The sequence below is a fragment of the Atta colombica genome, unplaced genomic scaffold, assembly GCF_001594045.1.
Source record: "Atta colombica isolate Treedump-2 unplaced genomic scaffold, Acol1.0 scaffold155, whole genome shotgun sequence".
In the NCBI taxonomy this organism is placed as follows: domain Eukaryota; kingdom Metazoa; phylum Arthropoda; class Insecta; order Hymenoptera; family Formicidae; genus Atta; species Atta colombica.
The window spans coordinates 2,666,383-2,686,861 of record NW_017259245.1 but is presented as its reverse complement, the minus strand read 5'-3'; the positions used below and the strand labels follow the sequence as shown (position 1 = coordinate 2,686,861).

At 30.0% G+C, this 20,479-nt stretch overlaps 5 protein-coding genes across 6 annotated transcripts in view; 3 read left to right on the top strand and 2 right to left on the bottom strand.

Annotated features, from left to right (window-relative positions):
• Nucleotides 1-311: 311 nt before the first annotated feature.
• On the bottom strand, nucleotides 312-985 carry LOC108685668 (RNMT-activating mini protein). Its single transcript, XM_018190562.1, has 2 exons — nucleotides 849-985; nucleotides 312-747 (listed from the first exon to the last, which is right to left on the bottom strand). The coding sequence occupies exon 2, from the start codon at nucleotides 734-736 to the stop codon at nucleotides 431-433; it is 306 nt and encodes a 101-aa protein (XP_018046051.1). The 5' UTR covers nucleotides 737-747; nucleotides 849-985; the 3' UTR covers nucleotides 312-430.
• Nucleotides 986-3,459: 2,474 nt separating this feature from the next.
• Nucleotides 3,460-7,996, bottom strand: LOC108685680 (protein pigeon). Its single transcript, XM_018190582.1, has 10 exons — nucleotides 7,800-7,996; nucleotides 7,427-7,563; nucleotides 7,058-7,361; nucleotides 6,637-6,893; nucleotides 5,259-6,415; nucleotides 4,670-5,002; nucleotides 4,276-4,490; nucleotides 3,960-4,169; nucleotides 3,812-3,883; nucleotides 3,460-3,738 (listed from the first exon to the last, which is right to left on the bottom strand). The coding sequence occupies exons 1-10, from the start codon at nucleotides 7,855-7,857 to the stop codon at nucleotides 3,668-3,670; spliced, it is 2,814 nt and encodes a 937-aa protein (XP_018046071.1). The 5' UTR covers nucleotides 7,858-7,996; the 3' UTR covers nucleotides 3,460-3,667.
• Nucleotides 7,997-8,190: 194 nt separating this feature from the next.
• Nucleotides 8,191-10,703, top strand: LOC108685681 (glyoxalase domain-containing protein 4). Of its 2 annotated transcripts, none has more exons than XM_018190583.1 (7): nucleotides 8,191-8,255; nucleotides 8,382-8,494; nucleotides 8,570-8,619; nucleotides 9,060-9,325; nucleotides 9,543-9,698; nucleotides 9,802-9,977; nucleotides 10,057-10,703. In XM_018190583.1, exons 2-7 carry the CDS (start codon nucleotides 8,405-8,407, stop codon nucleotides 10,174-10,176), a joined length of 858 nt encoding a protein of 285 aa, XP_018046072.1. In that variant the 5' UTR covers nucleotides 8,191-8,255; nucleotides 8,382-8,404; the 3' UTR covers nucleotides 10,177-10,703. The 2 variants fall into 2 exon arrangements, with proteins under 2 accessions (XP_018046072.1, XP_018046074.1); XM_018190585.1 differs by having other exon boundaries at nucleotides 8,211-8,228.
• A 442-nt stretch (nucleotides 10,704-11,145) lies between these two features.
• On the top strand, nucleotides 11,146-13,416 carry LOC108685567 (uncharacterized transmembrane protein DDB_G0289901-like). The gene is made up of 7 exons (XM_018190418.1): nucleotides 11,146-11,244; nucleotides 11,478-11,552; nucleotides 11,625-11,867; nucleotides 11,958-12,035; nucleotides 12,127-12,183; nucleotides 12,383-12,550; nucleotides 13,394-13,416. The coding sequence occupies exons 1-7, from the start codon at nucleotides 11,190-11,192 to the stop codon at nucleotides 13,414-13,416; spliced, it is 699 nt and encodes a 232-aa protein (XP_018045907.1). The 5' UTR covers nucleotides 11,146-11,189.
• A 194-nt stretch (nucleotides 13,417-13,610) lies between these two features.
• Nucleotides 13,611-20,479, top strand: part of LOC108685566 — a 9,758-nt gene continuing 2,889 nt past the window's right edge. Inside the window, exons 1-10 of the mRNA XM_018190417.1 lie at nucleotides 13,611-13,729; nucleotides 13,970-14,062; nucleotides 14,157-14,240; nucleotides 14,330-14,383; nucleotides 14,559-14,711; nucleotides 14,898-16,035; nucleotides 16,103-16,514; nucleotides 16,667-16,775; nucleotides 17,972-18,061; nucleotides 20,330-20,458. Coding sequence (XP_018045906.1) covers nucleotides 13,678-13,729; nucleotides 13,970-14,062; nucleotides 14,157-14,240; nucleotides 14,330-14,383; nucleotides 14,559-14,711; nucleotides 14,898-16,035; nucleotides 16,103-16,514; nucleotides 16,667-16,775; nucleotides 17,972-18,061; nucleotides 20,330-20,458 — 2,314 coding nt within the window. The 5' untranslated portion in view covers nucleotides 13,611-13,677. The remainder of the gene's footprint in view (nucleotides 13,730-13,969; nucleotides 14,063-14,156; nucleotides 14,241-14,329; nucleotides 14,384-14,558; nucleotides 14,712-14,897; nucleotides 16,036-16,102; nucleotides 16,515-16,666; nucleotides 16,776-17,971; nucleotides 18,062-20,329; nucleotides 20,459-20,479) is intronic.

Sequence of the window (20,479 nt, the reverse complement as noted above, 5' to 3'; positions counted from 1 at the left end):
AATTGTATCTTAAATATTCTATGAAGAATTCAAACATTATACAATTGGAAACTTTTTCATCTTGTACACATATTGTACAAAAGAATGTCATACCTTTACTGTAGAAAATATGCTCTTGTAACTTTCTTAAGTTCAGTATATAATAAAGCAAATTATTATAATTGCTTCCTCTGGTATAACAGTTCAGTAGGACTAAGAAATTTTAATTATAAAATTATTATTTGTTATTAAAATATGAATACTTGGTAGACTAAATAAGTACTTTATATGTATCAATTATTAATAATAAAATATATATAAACAAGTGCCTTACACATAGATATTTCACATACATATCACCTATTAATAAAACATCCGCATAGATAATTAAATAAGACAAAATTTGTATGAGAATGTTATTTGAGTTTTTTCTTGTATCCACGTCGCTAAATTAATACATCCTTTGCCGATGTTGTATGAAGTGTCTACCACCATGCCGCTCCAGTTTCTCATTTCTTTCATTGTTACGACGATCCCAGTGATGATTACGTCTATCGTGATTTTGATTTTGGTTCTGACGCGACCAATCATGCCTGCGTGGCTTATTATACCAAGGATCTACGATTGGCGGTTTCTTTGGCTCCTGTGTTTTAATCTTCATGAAATCATCATCCTTCTCTGTATACCGGTCTTTGAACTCCTCTTCGCATTCTTCTATAAACTTTGTTTGCTCGCTTGTCAAAGTGATATCCGTCATGGTTAACGAATCTATAGTTTGTACATAGGACGATAATGAATTAAAATAATAATAAAATAATTAATGAAGATTTCATAAATATGGGAAAATCATTATTATAAATAAAACTTACAATCAGAAACATTTCACGCTTTTGTTCGTTTTAGCTTCTTACTGTCTGCTGTAAATCGTTAAATACTTTTCGTAAATACTTTGAGCTTGTTGACTTGCAAGAGAAGGTTATGTTCTTTAACAAAATCATCACATACACATAAGGATGCGTTCCAAAACTCGACTATATCAACTCCGAGTATCTTTTATTCTTGTTCAACACCTCAACAATTGAGTGAGTGCTCGCTGTTATTGGTGTATTCTTTTAGGTTATCCAATCAGCATATTAGATCTGGAAGAATATATCAATAGCAACGAACGCTCACTCAATTGTGAGTCCACTAAACGCAGCCATTGGATGTACCTATTGTCTTGTAGAAAAAATATTTTGACATGAAACTTGTTTTGACGTAGATTTTTACGAAGCTACAAAATCCGTTATAGAGTTGAATTTTGCAATTTCACTTAACAAATTCGCTCTTAAATAAATAAAATGATGCACCTTATTTGCAGTATAGATACATGTTTTCATGTTGATATTTTATCTCCTAGAAATAATATTGTGTCACATAAGATTTTTTTTACTTCTTTTTTTTATAAAGCTACGAAAGTACGTACAGATTTTGTAAATTTTGTAAATTGGTTTTTGAAAAATCAATTATAACAAATAAAATTATGTGCACCTTAACTGCACTATAGTACATATCGAATGAGATATGAATTTTTATTTTTTTATTTTTTTTCAAAAAATCGATTTGTACGAGCCTTAAAAAAAATTCGAGAACTATTGTAAATATTAGAATATGTCCAAAAACATACTTGTAACAATTATTTGCTGTCTGTATATTAGATAATATATATATCAGATATATATAACAGATCTAAGAAATTGAATACTAATAAAAATATATATTTCATTTTTTACTGTAATATGTTCTTTATTTATTAATAAATTCTGTGCTTAGCATTGAAAGTTTTACGTTATGATCTTCATTGATACGTAAAATTAGGAGCACCATACTTTGTTAATTTTAAGATACTAGTTTATTACTTAGTTAGATTTAACAACGAATAACTGTCCCTATTAATGTGCCTTTTAGCCAATTTGCTTGTTACTGAATTAATTATTAAATATTGTAGCTTTAATTTTATCTGTTTGCAATCAATATCGGTTTTTCAACTACTTCTTTTTCTTATAATATTTCTTTAATCTAAAAAATGTTAATACTTTATAATGCTTTTGACAAAAATAGAAAACATGTTTTTGTCCCTATTAGACTATAATTCTATAATTCTAATTCTACCTTTTTGATCAAGACAAAAGACAAACAGCAAGAAACAGAAAACATAAAGCACATTGTAGAATTAGCTTTAGTGAATCTTCTAAACGACGATGACCTTTATTAATGTGCTCCCAATTTGTGTGTCTATCCACATTTGACTCATTTTAACATATAAGTATTAATAACAGATAATAAATTTAAGTTAATTGTTTATGTTAATATTACATAAATCATTATTTCAATTATATTTATTTCAAAGTAAACTCAATGTTCTCAGCTTCAATACAGGGCACATTAATAGGGACAAGCTTAAAATCTTTTGGTACGTATTACTGATTCATAATTCCTCATATCTTTCGAAATATTTAAAATAATACTCACTTTAATATTCAAAAAATAAAATATTATCTTCGGAGTATTGTATGTATTAATAATTTAACTTAACAAAAAAAATATTTTTTTTTATTTATTTGTGCTAGTTTTCTTTATGACTTATCGAAATACAAAAGCACTCTAATAGGGACAGACATAGTAATTGGGACAATTGTCTTATGTATAATTTGTGTATAATACACATATACATCAATAATAAACATCATGCAGATGCTAGTCGTAAATATTATAACTCACTATATCACATGTCTTTGATAAACTATAAGTGTGCGTTTGGGAAGATGCTATTAGACTATATTTGTATCATTCTATCTTTATCATTCATTAGACACATAAAACAAAGATAAAATGACAAAAATAATATTAATAGCGTCTTCCCAAGGCATTCTAAATTGACAATATCAAATCACATAAAAAAGGTGAGAATCAACAAAACTTAATATTATGATTTATTTAACTACGTAAGTTCCTGTCTCTTTCATGCTCTCTCATATCCGCGTAGAAATGTAATAATAAAAATATAAAAAGCAGAGAGACAACAGCACGAACGTTTTCTAATAAATGATGTTTAAAATAATTATTTCTCATTGTCTAATTTTGGCCTACACCAAGACGGAAATTATTCGTATGAAAGGTAAAAACTTTCAAAACGCAGTCATAAATATCTGCAATATGCAGTACTTAAGCTTGTCAAGTAACTAGATTTGTTACTTTCACTTATTGATATTAAATTTTGTAATTACTAATGGTAACTAAACTTGCATGGCACTTGCTACTTTGGAGATTCTTATTAAGATACAATTATTTATAAGTATAATATCTCTTGCATTAGTCTTTCTTAACTAAAAGAATTAATTTTATAGATACGGATGTGATTTAAGAATTATGAAAGTTACGTTGTAAATGCAATCTCAAATACATACATAGAAATTCTATATAAATTTGAAGTGAGATCCGTCTGCCTGCGCTAATTCGTTAATTTAATATAAAATTTTCTGATTTGTTGGTCCAGTGGCAAAAATCCAAGCATTGATTACTGTGCTATAAGTCAATCGCATACTCAATGGAACGCTTTATATATTTGCCATCTAATTGATTCAGTAATTATTGAATCAATTGACTATTTAAGAGATATTTTTCGATTACAAGCTAAACTCAATTTCCATTAGAGAAAATCTTCTGTAGATGTTACTGTCGCTTCTATCAATAGCCCGAAATCCAATTCTGTAAGACTAGCTGCAAAACAAAAATTACATTCAAAAAAATATTCTTAAGATAACACAATTAATTGTATTTAGTTAAGTCTCACCTTTTGCAGTAAGTAAATCCAAAAAGGTGTCTAATGGTGACAAACGATCTGCAGAAGGAAATGCTGCTAAACCTGAAAACAATTTATGCTTGCATCATAGAAATTATATTTATTAAAATATTAAAATATTATAATATATTTTACTCACTGTTATGATGATTACGATGTTGTAAAGTCCGACTGCTGGTTCGACTCTGGGATATTTCGCCGCACAGAATATTAGCAGCATGTTCTCTGGCTCGCAACATTAAACTAATTGGATGCAACCATTGATTCAAAAGTCTCTTTGCGCGAGATCTTGGTAATAAAGACAACAACTTCAATTTCTGAACAACATTTTCTTTCGTATCGCTTATATCTAAACGAAAGATAATCAGCTTATATTAGAATGTATCTCCTGTCTAGTTTATACTTAAAAAACTGTAATAAAGATACAATAATTTTTTTATTGCATAGATATATACCAGCTAAGATAATCTTAGTGACGTCAACTTGAAGTTCAAATACTGAGCGTTCAATGTATTGCAGAAACATTGAGAATTTAAGAGTACGATAGCCAAGATAAGTAAAAAACGATGCGAATCCCTGTGGCGCAGGGAAAGCGATGCTCTCTATGGAATACCTATATCGCTGTAAGAGCATAAACAACAACCATCGTCTTGCTTCGTCCAATTGATCTCTACAAAAATAACATTCGATGCAGTTAAATAATAGAGATAAATAAATGCTTAAATTTAGATACTATTTGAATAATACTGTAGAATGCCACTGTTACAAGTTATAAATTTACATTTATTTATCAGATAAATTATAATCAATATAGCGATAAATTGTACTGTATATAAAATAGGATCTTACATGAGACTAAAACCACGTTCCTGCTCAATTCTCGGATCAACACCAGCTGTTCTACAAAGTATTTGACACAATATACGTGACGCTTCTAATTGCGCAGCCACGTATCTCGTGGCCATGGCATGAACGTGTAACGGGGTACAAGAACCTCGCGTGTGTATGGTTGACGTGTGCGTGCCATTCTTTAAAAGATACATCGAAAGCTCTCGCAAATTAACAGACACAATGTGCTCCTGTTTCGAAGCGGTGCAACTTTCCGTCTCGTTAAACGGTAAGCCTGAATCCAACTTAATGTTTCGATTACCCATGAAATCTCCAAGCGGCATTGCAACAAATCTGTAAAACATTATTTTTTATTATTGAAATTATTATTTATGAATCTGGTTATTATAAAAAATATTTCTGTGAAACCATATAAAAAAAAATTTGTATTAATTTTATAAGCAACTGTATAAATAACATACATATAGATTATGTATAAATAACAGATAACTATGTGTATACTCTTTTGTTTAGGAAGAAAACACAAATAAGGCGAATTTGCACTTTCATGCAATTAGTTACATGGAATTAGCATGAGAAATGTTATTACCCTCCACTTGGAGACATTGGAGTACTGCATCTGGATAACGCTTCTGGTTGATAACAAGCCAAAGAAACTAGCAGTTTTTCCGCAATATGACTAGGTTTGAATCTCAGTTTGTCACTACCATTTTTGCTCAACTGATCCCACAATCTAGTCCATAAATCACTACGATAAGGAACGAGTCTTTGTTGCGGTGAAAGTAACATTACTGATGTGTTCCAGAGTTTCTCATGACTCAATGTGATCTCCAAATCATTCATCTTTATATTGAAAGTCATATAATCACCTATAGTAGTAACGGGCAATAGAGATAATAAAGGAATAGTATCCGCAAGAAGATTTTTTTGCACTAAAGCATAAGAGTTTCCTATAAGAATTTCCTGCATAAAGCGTGGAATGTCCAATGAGCGTGGCTTCTCTGCGATAATGGACATTAACTCCGCGATAATTTCTATGTCGTTTTTGTGGCAGAGAAAATAATGAAGTATTCCCAAGCGGACTTCCACAGAAGTCTCTTTGCGAAATACTTCAATAAGAAAATCTGAAGGAATCGTCAACTGTACAAGGTCTAAAGTAGGCAAATCTATCGTCAGTATATTTGTGTTATTTGCGAGTAGACTATTTCCATCTGAATTCTTTCCATCTGGATTATGAGAATTCCTTCTTGTTCCTTTACTAGAATTATCTAAATCGAGTAAGGGCACCAGATAAGAGACACGAGATGGAATTGATGGTGGTGGGCTGCATAGTATGTGACAGCAAGGCTCGTGGTTCACACCGATTTCGAGAAGATGCGCGAATAGTCCTGGCACGAATACGATCATATGATGGTTCTCATAAATCGCGAAAGTCGGCCTCATCAGCTTGGCACGTGACCACGATATACCTGGTATAACACAATGTATCACGCAACTGTGATGCAACAGCGTCACCGAGTATGCAAAATGTACTGTGTTGGATTCATTCAAAGAGTTAAGTACATGCTGCGGCGGTTGTACAGGTCGATAAAGATAGTAGTGACAAACGCAGACCATTCCCTTGGTGTCCGACACCACTATAAGATCTAGGGAACAATCGTGGACTCGCAGGGGTATCACGTCATCTTCGTAAGTTCCGCAACTAGAGGACGGTGACAGTAGCGGTAAGTTTAATGGAATATTCAGCTAAAAAGATACAATAAGTTTTTTACGCTAATACGACGCCATGCATTTTGCTACGAAGTTTAATTAGCAAGCATATGAGATATATTTAAATTATTCGGCGTATTAATCAATTTGACACATAATCTATATTATGTAGGCTCAATAGACAGTTAGTAAAAGTTATATAGATTAATAATTTGGATAGATAATATATATTCTTGTTGTTTTTATCAAATGCTCACTACTGTTTCATGAGGCAAGTTGTCGTGGAACTGAAGACCACTGAGGGTTGGTTTAGAAGATCTGGAATTATTCTCATCCTCATTTTCAGTGACCACGCTTGCAGGAATTCGTCGATGATGTATATGGTAAAGAACTTGATTAATCATATCCCATTGAGCCCATATAAACGTTTTTACAAGTATTTCGGATTTCAATTCCTTTATCGGTCTTGAGTGGCTTATAGATGTATCGAATTGAGCAGTATATGTCAGAATACCTTAAAATAACACACAAATTACAAAGATATGTCAATGATTATAAATAAAATAGATGCTCCAACTATACATTTTAACTTCATGTTAAAAAATTCTATTTTTATACAAATGGTAATAAAATTACAATAATAATAAAACAAATAAAACAACAATATATTTTACTCACATTCGTGATGTATCAGAACTAGAAATTTGTCTACATCCAGTTGCTCTTTTTCTCTATATAGAAATTGTATTCGCACTTGTTCAGATCTCTTTATTTCCAGATCATGTACTTTGGTATCATCAGTAGTTAATTCTACAATGAACACTCTGTAGAATTCTCCATAGAATTCATGCCCTGAGCGATCTTCCAGAGGATCTGATATCTTCAGGCAATTTTTCTGTTTCGTCACGTATCCCATTAGAGTATGATTTTGATTGACTGTAGCTTGAACAATGTTCAATATTTCCGAAAAGCGGTGCAATATCTATGATACAATCAATATTAAAATTACTCATGTGGCAAAAGATTCTTTTTTCTTATGGTTCTCACCTGTAATTTGTTGTCAATCTGGTCGTAACGACCGACTACAGTACACAATGTGCATATATCGTTCCTCTCTGATTCTTCCACCCATCCAATAAGTATCGAACCATCTTTTTCTTGTCCAAGTAATTTCCATTGTTCGGCTAAAGAAACAAAAGAATTATCTTTTTTTTTAATAGTCTTCTAATATCATAATTTACATTGATTAAACACTGAAAATTATCTATTGTGCTCCAAATATCTTATATAATCGTTTATGTCATTATTTTTACGTATACGACGATGTGCAATTTTTATAAAGATAAGCTGAACAGCTAGCCTTGTTACATTCCAATATCATCTTTATCATTTAATAAATTAATAATCTCTCGATAGTTACCTGCGTTGGTATTTTCCGACAGAAGCGAACATAATTTCGCTGCGAGATTCTCTATCATATCTATTAAAGACAATTCCTGAATAATTTACGTTTCCTCGATTGTTCATACAGTATTTTCAACAAAATACGTATGCTTCGGTGTGCTCCTCTTTTTGATGGTTCGAGAAATTCTGGAATCTGAATTCTGACTTCGAGCCTTTCTTGTCGTCTGCTTGCCGAACGAAGCCGAGTGATGCCGAATTAATCCGAATCGTCATGAAAATTTATCTTAATTCTAAAAGTCTCGAGATCGGGTGAATCAACATCATCTGTCAGTCAAAATTAATTTAATAATTTCGTTGCTTCTATGTTGCAGTTTTATTTAAAACAGAAAAAAAGAATTAAGTCAATCTGTTAAAAATTAAGCTAGATGTGATTGATCCATCTCGTGTAAGAGCTGCCGATTCTGAGGAGAGTGTATGTTTACTCCCTCCTCTTTTCCTTCCCATTCCTCTCTACTGACTCTACTTTTGAAACATATTTTCTGCTTTTGAATCTGTCGATTCAGATTGTGATTAATCGTGATTACTGGTTACATTGAAGGAATACGACTTTCGAGGAAAAAAATGGTTGCTGGACGTGCGTTGCATTTTGTATTCAAGATATCGGATCGCGGGTTAACGGCAAAGTTTTATCGAGAGATTCTCGGGATGAAGGTAATTATAGATTTCTTTTTTTTCCTTTTTCTTGTTTGTCACGCAATTAATTTGTTGGATTATGTGTCTCTGCAGGTATTGAGACACGAGGAATTTTCAGATGGATGCGAGGCCGCGTGCAATGGGTGAGTAATCACTCGTGACTTGTCATTGTGCAATAATTTCTTGACAATGCGTTTACTATTTATTTTCTATACTTGAAACAACGAAAAAAAGAGAATTTGTACTTTTATATTAATTATTAATATAATATAAAATGTAACAATAAATACATATATTTATTGATTTATATTTTTTTACAATTATATATGCTATATTTGCTTTTAAATTCTACTATTAAATAACTCCTTTCAACCTATTGATATTTACACATTCAGAATTAATCATAAAACTAATAATATCAAACATAATCTACAATGTTATTTACAATACAATTTATTTTGTATTATATTTTTTTGTGTTATATTTTATACTATATCTTTTTTGTTAGTATCAAATACATCACATTCCTTATTTATATAAAACATTTAAAATTTGTAACATTGTAAATATATTTCTTTTACAGACCATATGCAAATCGTTGGAGCAAAACAATGATAGGATATGGCCCCGAAGATACACATTTTGTCATTGAGTTAACATATAATTATGGGATTAAAGAATATCAAACTGGAAACGATTTTAAAGCTATCACTATACATTCGAAGGATGTGATTGAAAAAGCACGCGCAAATAATTGGCCAATACATGAAGAAAATGGAAAATTTGTAGTACAGGCACCTGGTGGATATAAATATTGCATTATTAATGAACAACTTCCTATTAACAGTGGTAAATATAAAATCAGTCAATCTATTTTTAACAATATTGACGCAACAATCACTTTGAAGTTAAAATTATATAATATCTATAAATCAGTTTATAATATTATAGTAATAATAATTTATAGAATAAAGAATTATAAAATGGTCATGAAAAAAAACAATTATAATATCACATTTTTAGCAAACATTATTATTTCTTTAAATATATTGGCTGTTTCGAATAGATCCAGTAAAGAAAGTTACTCTATCTAGCTCCAATCTTGAACGTACCATTGCCTATTGGAAGGATATTTTGGGATTACAGATATTTGATAGAAAAGATAAAAGTGTGTTGATGGGCTATAGTGAAGATCAAGTCAAACTTGAATTTGAAGATATTGGTGAGTAAACACATATTTAATTTATTTTAATTTTTTATTAAATTTGTAATTACTGTGATTAAATATTTAATATGATTTGTTATTAATAAATTTTGTATATTAGGTACTGAAATTAATCACGCAAAAGCATATGGACGTATCGCTTTCTCAATACCATTTTCAGAGCAACCAGCGATTCAGAAAGCTATTAAAGAAAGTGGAAATAAAATCTTGACTGATTTGATAACTTTAGATACACCAGGAAAAGCTTCTGTAAGAGTTATTATTCTTGCTGATCCAGTAAGTATTTTGCAATATTTGAAATAAAACGCTTACAGTGCAGTTGCATTTTACAAATTTCATTGTGACTGTTTTCTAGGATGGGCACGAGATCTGCTTCGTAGACGATGAAGGATTTCGGCAACTCTCAGTTCCAGATTATCCAAGTGAAGAAATTTTAAATAGATATATTAAAAAAGAATCAACAGATGACGCATAAAAAATTACTTCTACCGTTGAAGTATTTGTAATTTAATAATATTATTGTAGGAGAAGTCCGAGAGACTTGATCATACAGGAGAATTAAATCAGTTCAAATTTTGCGCCAAGTTTGTTAAGCCGACATGCGGGTCATGTCATATGACATTATAGCTGTAATCATAATGTAAGAATAGATATATCATTTCGCATAATGATGATAGCAATACTGGAAACAACCAATCAAATTTTGGCGTCTATGCACTTTCCTGTATATAATAGCGCTGGCATATTGGAATAGCTAATCAAATTTTGACCACAATTCTCCTAATGCGCGTGCTCGGAAATCATATACTTTGTCTTATTTTGACTTAATGATAATAGCAACTAATAAGCGCTAAACGACGCAAAATTTGAACAAGTATATGAAATAGTTCAACTGTATTATTTGATCAAATCTCTCAGATTCCCCCTAGATGTTGGAATGCTAATTATAAAGAGATTAATACTTAAAACTTAACAAGAAACAAGACATCTAAATAAAAACATGTAAATATATAAATAAAAAATGTTCTTATAGTTTTGTGAAAACAAACTTTACTTTTGTATCAAATTGTATAGAATTAAATGCCATATAAAATGTATGTCTTTATATTCCTTAGCAAATTAAATTTTATTACATAAAAATCTAGTATCACATAAAGTTTTCAATTCAGTTGCAAATTTTATATGAGTAGGAAACTGATTTTTTGTAATCTTCATAGAAATAAAAAATGCTGACGCGTAGACATGAAATGGTAATTCTATCATAATAACGTTTATCAGCTGTAATCATATTGCAAGCATTTAATTGTATTAGTGAATGATCAATAATAACGTAATCTTTTAATGTTTATGTCACGAAGAAAAACACAATTACTTAAGAAGATTGATAAACATAAACGTAAAAAAAGTATACATGTATTTATCATCTTATAGCTATCTCGAGCACGTCAGTGTCCTCAAATTAGTGTAAGACGTTTTCATATAATAGAGATGAAGGTTCGAATTTTGCTACTCCTCTTTTTCTTAAGTCAGTTTCTTTTAGTCAGTAAGTATATACGCAATAAAATTTTATGTAAAATATTATTTTATATTATTATTACATATACATTTTTTGGATGTAACATTACCCAAATTAAACTTTTACATCATTATATTGATAATAATATTTTAAGTAATTTTTAATTGTCTAATTTTTTATTTACCTTAAATTAACTTTTTAATATATCAGCAAAAAAAATAATTTTGCCTGAATTATTAGACCTTAATCTTTATTTTCAGACTACGTAAATGCAGGGAAATTGGGGAAACTTGAAGGCATTCAATTCTCTTCTTGGAGAGGCTCGTCATCATTAGGTTCCTTTTTATCAAAACTTTTTAGATCCAGTTCAAGGTTCAGTTCTAAATTGAACTATAAAAACTTGTCAGGCAATCATATAACGGGATCAAGACATTACGGATTCGGACGTTCATCAGGTGGACACACGACGGGGTCAGACTTAACTGGCTATGGAAGTTCATCTGGTAGACATATGACAGGATCAAGTCCTTTTAACCGTGGAAATTCATCACAGAGACATACGATAATCTCAACTCCTTTTGGATATACAATCAAGCCCATACTTACGACCTTGGGACGCACAGGATCAAATCTGACAGGAACTATATCGAGTCAGTATATGATATGGTTATAATGAAAGACAAGCTATTTATTTCAATCTTTCTGTTATAGCAGATTTATATCTTTTACTCTTATTGTAGGTCAAACTTCGCATCAACAAAATAAAGATGCATCTTCGAAATATTTACAAAATAAAGGTGGAAATACTCCACGATCCTGTAAGTGCTACAGCAAACAATAATTGTAATCGTTAATTTTTTTATTGTTTATAATGTAATGTTTAATATGAATATCTTTATTTTTGTAAAGCTCAAAGTAATTCCGGGCAATCTAATTGGCCATATCTAGCATTACATCGCAATAAAGGTATTATTAGCATTGATTATCTTGTTTTATTTACAATTACAACACATTATTAGAAATAAAGAATTTTCAAATGTTATGTTAGCTGAGATATTATTTTTCTCTAATATTTTTTTTCGCTCTAATATTTTTTTTCATGATTCTGATTTCAATCGTTTGTCTTTTTCTATATTAGACAAAAAATAATATATTCTTTTTTTAGAATATTTGTCAAGAGTAACTTCTTTTCTGGAAAGTTTTCTAGAAACTTATCCTATGAGTAGAACATCAAGCTTTACAACACAAAATAAAAATTCTACACGATATAGTTCATCAGCATCATCGAATAATCATTTATTGACATCCACTATGGTACCTTTACAAAATCATGGTATTACTTTTTACTATTTTCAATAAATTTATGCATTTAAATTTTTTTTTATTTAAGAAATAAGAAATTTAAGAAATAATATTTATCAATTATAATTATGACAGAAAATTCACGTAAATTAAAAGAATAAATGGTTTTAGCAAATTCACGTAAATTAAAAGAATAAATGGTTTTAGCAAATATAAACAATTTAAACATAACTAAAAACATAACATAATTAAAAATTAGTAGGTGTATATAATTTTCTTGCAGCTTTAATTTTTTTTAATCAAATAAGCACGTAAAAAATTACTTCTACCGTTGAAATATTTGTAATTTATTAATATTAAATGGAAGTCTTGACTGGGAGACTTGACCACAGGAGAGTTACATCAGTAATTTACATCATTTTTTTTACATCATTAATTCAATTGTTTCGTTCAAATTTTGCGCCAAGCTGACATGCGGGTCATGTTGTCATATGACATTAGTATTGATATGGACCGCTAAACAGCACAAAATTTGAACGAATATTTGAAATAATTCAATTATATTATATGATCAAAAAATTCCCCCTAGATATTGTGGTGGAATGCTAATTGTAAAGAGATTAATACTTTAGAGACTTAAATGAAACAAGACATTTAAATAAAAACATATAAATATGCAAATAAAAATGTTCTCATAGTTTTGCGAAAACAAATTTTACTTTTTGCATCAAATTGTATAGAATTAAATATAACATATATGTCTTTATATTTATTCAAATTGAATTAAATTTTATTACAAAAATTACACAAAGTTCTCAGTTCAGTTGCAAATTTTGTATAAGTAGGAAACTGATTTTTTGTAATCTTTTCGTAGAAATAGAAGATGCTGACGCTTAAATATAAAATGGTAATTCCATGATACGAATGTTTATCAGCTGTAATTATACTAAAAGTATTTAATTGTATTAGTGAGTGGTCAACAGGTCAATAACGTAATCTTTCAATGTGCTTATATCGTTATTAAGAAAGACGCAATTACTAAGAAGATTGATAATCGTAAAAAAATATACATATGTATTTATCATCTTATAGTCTTCAAGCACGCCAGTGCTTGAACTCCTCAAATTAGTGTAAGACTATCGTCTCCATATAATAGAGATGAAGGTCCGAATTTTGCTATTTCTCTTTCTTTTAACGTTTCTTTTAGCCAGTGAGTATATACGCAATAAAATTTTATATAAAATTATTTTATATATTATTATATACAAATTTTTTAAATGTAATATTACCCAAATTAAACTTTTATGTAAGTGTTATATTATTATATTGATAATATTTTAAGTAACTTTTGATTGTCTAATAATTTTTTATCTACATTAAGTCAACTTTTTAATACGTTAGCGAAAAAGAATTTTGCTTGGATTTATTAAATGTTAATCTTTATTTTCAGACGATGTAAGTGCAGGAAAATTTGGGAAACATCGGGGAGGGGGGGGTTCATCGGGAGGACGCACAAGATCAAACCCAACTGGAACTACATTGAGTCAGTATATGATATGATTAGTTTGAAACGAAGTATTATTTATTTCAATTTTTCTGTGGTTATATCAGAATTATATCTTTCATTCTTATTGTAGGTCAAATTTCGCATAAATTCAAACAAAATAAAGATGCATCTTCAACGTTTTTACAAGCTGAAAGAGGAGACGCCACACGACCCTGTAAGTGTTACAGCGATTAGTAATTATAACCATTTTTCCATTCATTTTTTTACTGAACCATTCATTTTTTGTTGAATGTTTCTGTAAAGCTCAAACTAATTCCGGGCAATCTAGTCGACCATCAGCACCACATGGCAATACAGGTATTATTAGCATGATTATGATTATCTTGTTATTTACAATTAGAATATATTATTAGAAAGAAAAAATTTTCAAATGTTATATTAGCTGAGATATTATTTCTCATCTGTTTTCACTTGTTTGTCTTTTTCTGTTATATAAAAAATAAAAAAGTAAAATATATTCTTTTTCTTTTAGGAACTTATCCTGAGAGTCATAGGACATTAGGCTTTACAACAGAGAGTAAACAAAATTCTGCACATAATCCATCAGCACCATATAATCCATATAGTTCATCAGCATCGACTAATCATTTGTCGAAATCCACTTTGGTACCATCGCAAAATCATGGTATACTTTTTATCATTTTTATTAAATTTATGCATTTAAATTCTTGAAATTTAAAAAACAATATTTGTCAATTATAATTACTGATTATGACAGAAAATTAACGTAAACTAAAGAATAAATATTTTATCAAATATAAACAATTTTAACATAATTAAAAATTAGCAGATGTATATAATTTTCTTGCAGCTCCAACTTCTTTCGGCCAACCAAGCGCGCCTTATAACCCATTACAAGGAACTGCACTTAATAATCCTTCATGGAGCAATCCTCATTTCCGAGTCGATCCAAATCAATCTCACCTACCAGGCTCCACTTCCACTAATATCGGCTTCAAAGATCATCTGCGTCCAACTTCGATGCCGGTTCCTTCTATACCTTATCCGCATCCTCCTTATCCTACTTCTGGTTTTAATCCTCCTCCATATACTAGTCATCCCTTAAGTCATTCGAATCAACCTCACGTACCTCATATACCTTCCACGCACAATCCCAGTTACTCTTTTCCCAGTCAATCGTTTGGATATTCTTCCAATTATCCAGCGCATATTCCGCCACCCGTACCAAATACATTTGGAAATCCATATTCTACACACCCCGTTGGCGGAACGTATGGCACAGCTGGACACACTTATTATCCTCAACAACAAGTTCTGGCGCAGCCGGCAGCGCAACCATATATACCTGGACAAACGGTCATAATGATTCCTGGTCAACAAGACAACGGCAGAGGCTTTGGTCAAATGGTGAAAGAAGCACTTGTATTCTCCACAATCAATGCCGGTGTGAATAGGTTGATAAATCCGCATCAACATTATGTGCAGGATTACAGTAATCCAAGTAGTGGTACCAGTCCGAGTAGTGGTACCAGTGAAACACATATAACTTATAATAATCATTATTTTAATACAGTTCCTCCAGGTAGTATTTCTCCGGCTTCATCAAATATACTTCAAGGAAATGTTCCTGTTGCGTCTCCTATCAACCCAAATCCTGTAAACAATCCAATTATTATTCCGGGTGTATCAATTCCTACAATTGTCAACAACGGTAGTACAATATATCCGATTGGCAATTCTTCCATAAACACAATGGGTACAACTAACAATATGGAAATTCCTTCAATTTCTACTAGCAATATAGAGAATAATCAAGGAATGCCCAATCAAGGAACAGCTATTTATTCTCCGCAATATAAAATATCAGATGACGATCTATTAATGTTGACCGAAGAGTTATTCGTGAAACAAGAAATTAACATATCCAAGTATTTGACATTACATCTTCAGAGTAAATCTGAAAACGTAACCGATGCAGCTAAAGGACCGTAAGTTTTGTGTTTAAGTCAATCACAACATGATTATTCTTCCCTTATATATATTATACGTTTTTAGATTAATTTACGTGCAAGAAGAAGCATATGATTATCCAACGATCTTAGCTATTCGAGCTCTGTACAACAATTACGAACACAATTCTACTGTGAAAGAAACTCGTACAGCAGAAAAGCGAAAGAGAGAGGAGTTTTTGTTAGACATGTTTGTGAATACGAATGTGATGACTAGAACTCTGCGATGGTTATCAGATCGAGGTTTCATCGATCCCTATGCCTTCGAGAAAGACACTTTGCGGAGTATCTGGTTCAACACGTTTAATGGTGCTACATCAGGTTTTGAGCGAGTGTTCACATCTGAAAGATATGGTACGGAGCTTCTTGGGGTGCAGGACTGGATCTATTTTAATTATCAAGAATCGAAGAATCGTATTGATTACATGGGATACGTTGATACTATGAAGCTTGGCGACGTGAGTCATATTATATCTATAGATGTGTAATATATATGTAAAATATATACGTAAAATATATATTATCGTATCTTAATGTTATGCACGAAAAGAATATAAAAGTATATTGTACATTTATAAAATTGGTTATAACAATTATTTGTTTTTTGCAGAGAGCCTCATTGGTGAAATTGAACTTCCAAATGGATGATATTATTAGACCAAATGCAACGATATTCGTGGGCACGCTTCCTGAACTTGAAATGGCTTTGTACATGATATGTTTTTATACCAGGCCGAATAATTTATGTCCCGTTTCACTTGGCGGAAACAAGTTTAATATTTACACACATTCATTTAGATATTATGGGCAAGATCTTATAGATCTTGCGCTTCCTGTTTTCTAATTTTGTATCATATGAATAAATTCTCGGACGTGATAATGTAAATTATTAAAGTACACACTTTGAGCGCATTTTAACAGACAATATCAAATGTAAGAATGTGTGATTGGAATTATATAAATTACTTTTTTTAATTTTTATTCATGTAATGCGACAAATCTTGTTACACTAATAAGAAATATATGTATTGCAACTTATTTGGAAAATTTTTGCGATCTTATGATAAACATAACAATTTTTTTTCTTATCTTATTCTTATATGATAAAAAATAATGTTATAATATTTAAAATTAAATAAACAATATTTCTATTTATCATTATATATATATATGTAGAATTTGAGAATAATTGTAATTTTACATTGAAAAATATTGTTTTCCTTTTACTTCAGTGATGTTCTCTTCAAGGATGCAAAGTTCAATTTTTTCTGAAATTTGTAATATAATATTAATTAATAAAAAAATATATTTTTATACTAATAATATATTCTGTAATAATATATATTAAAACAATGTTGTTTCCAAGTAATATTAAATTTAATGAATCTCATTTCAAAAACACATTATTTTGAGATCTTATATTATAAAAAAAAATTTTTAATAAATGAACCTTGTAAAAAATAAGCAAAAACAAAACATCATAAGTTTTTATTAAAGAGAGAGTCAGTTTGAAATTGTCTTAAAAAATAGAGAAAGCGCGAGAAATCTAGAAAATATCGTACATATATGGCTTTCTTTGAATATCTTTTAACTAATATAATCTAGGTTTTATAAAATTTTATTAATAGTTATTCAAAAAAAATTGTGTTAATAAATGAAATATTATTAATTTAATATTTTAAACTGAGAAGTGTTTAATCGAATAACTCGACCAATTACAGTTCTGTTACAGACGCATGGGGTCAGTGGAAAGAGAAAGCCTGCGAAGTATGAATCATTCAATGTTACGGGCGATGGTCACCGACGTCTAGGCCGTTCAGCATGAGGTCGAATGGTAGTAGTAGTCTGTCGACTGCGTGAGCAGACAGTGCGTATCAGAAATCTTTTCGAGTTTCGAACTGACTTTTTGTTTAAGACAACAATTTGACAAAAGTGAAACGGGCAATAACGAATATGAGAATCAAGACATTCCTGATCACTGTGATTGTGATTTTATTTATTTTCGGTAATGGGACATGTTATTTTTAAACAGATATTGATAGGTTATAATTATTAAAGATTGTTAAAGTAATAAGTGAAATTTACATGTGAGAAATATCATCAGATTTACACAAGATGCTTTTATAAATTTGTATCAAGTGCATTAATAAGTTCTTCACTTAATCAATTTGTATTAAAATAATTTTGTTGAGCTTTTACAGAAAATTTGATATTTAGAAATTATACGTTTTGCGAATTATCTCCGAGTGTATATCCGTTCTTAGAATGCTAAAGTTTTCCAGAACATTCCAGTTCACTTCATTAGGACGAGAAGTAGTTTACGAAACTTTGGTATTTCTCAAGAATAAATATAAACGGAGATAAACCGTGAAATACAAAGCTTTTATTATAGAAAATACGATGGAAGCTTCAAACCATGAAATACAAAGCTTCTATTATAGAAAATACAATGGAAGCCTCAAAAGTATTAAAGATCGATACTAATTATCTTAACAATCACCTTAAATTTTATTAAACTTTAGAATATGCTTTCAAAATCTATTGTGAAATGCTCTAATAATGAAATAATATTTTAATTAATCGAGAATCAAGTTTTAGTAAAAAAATTGAAATTTTACAGAAAATTAATTGATGGCTACGCTCCAAATAAAAAATCTTTTTTAGTTTAAGTTTTTAGTTAAATTTTCCTTGAAATCAAGTTACGTGTTAACACGGAAGCACGGAAGTTAGCGGAAACTCATTCATCTCTAACTGTCTGTAATTTACGAATTACTAAATTAATTTATAACTGACGAATTACTAACAATTGTGCATTGGAAACATAATTTCTAATTTAGTCAGAAAATCTTTTGTGTACAATACAATACAAAATGCATACATGTTGTAAATTTGAAAAAACTAGTTATTTCATTTAAAAAAACGATAAAGGATATGTTTAATTCATTAATAAACATGTTTGACTTGTGCATTTATAAAATAAAAAAAACTATATGTATATTATAGAGAGGTAACGTAAATTGAACATAGGAACATTTTTACGACTCATAAAATTGATAATTTTTAATTTGTTCTACATTTCAAAATCTTGCGAAGCATCTTTGAAAATATATAAGAAAATAAAATATATGGATCAGCTGTTTAAATAGATGGTAAAAGAATGGAGCAAGCATTCTAAAATCACGTAAGATTTACGTATAATGTTGATAAATTGACTAACAAATAAACTGCGTAATAAGTGAAATCAGCAGAGTAAATTGCTCTTCTATCTTATTCATACGTCATGCCATCAATGTGCTCCTCATATGGTATTATTCACTTGACAGCGTTTACCATAATTGCATTACTGCGTTTATGATACTAAATTGGAGATTTTTATCGAAAGTCATGTACGGAAAATGTTTTAAGGTGCGTTTGTCAAATTTAACGATGCATAAATAATAAAAAAAAAGTAGAAATTTTCTCTTATGATTATAGTAGTTTTTTCAGAAAGAATTGCAAAAAATTACATATAAATTTAAAAAACGATACATATGTGATTGTAAAGCTATATCGATATCGAAATAATTATTAATAAAAATTGTCGTTTTCATTATGGAAAGAATTTAAAAAATGTAAATAGACTTGATTTTGAATATATCTTTCTCTCTTGTATAATGTGCGCACGAACTCTCAAAGGTATTCATCGTAATACATAATATTGAGCCAATGAGTGAACAGGCAATTGCTGCTACATTATATAATAATCTGTTGAAGAACAATAGGCTTGGCAATCTGTACCGGTGTCGAATCGCGAGAAATAAAAGAGGACACCAAGTTCTATACAGATAGCTTAATAAGCACTCAATCAACGTGTTTTATGACGCAGAAATCTTTCTCGATTCATTCTAATATGATCCTACTTTTAATAATTTTCATAGTAGAAAATAATTGAGAATATTCTGAAATTTTATAATACATAAAAATTTGTTTGCATATCTGTGCATAAATTTAAATTACGAAAACTCTAGCTATATTTCGTTTCTCTTATCCTGAGTTACAATACTCTAACAATAAGTTACAATTCTCCTCAGTATTCTCAAGAATTTCCCTTCATGATCAAGTGTCACAAATGTCGATTTAATTTTAAATATTTAAGTACTGATATACGAAAAGGAATAAATCGAATTATGTGTAGTAATGATTAATCATAGTTAACAATGAGACGAAAGACATGTTAGTTAAATGTTGAAATCATTGCATATAATAAATTGCATGTATGACATTGTGTTTACAGCGGATACAGATGGTCGTAAAACCAGCGGACGGAGGAGCGGTAGTAGTGGATGGGGCTCCTCCTCTTCTCGAAGTAACTCTCGGCGAGGAGGTACTTCTCACAGAACAACTCAACGGCCCTCACAGACAGGTATATATATATATATATATA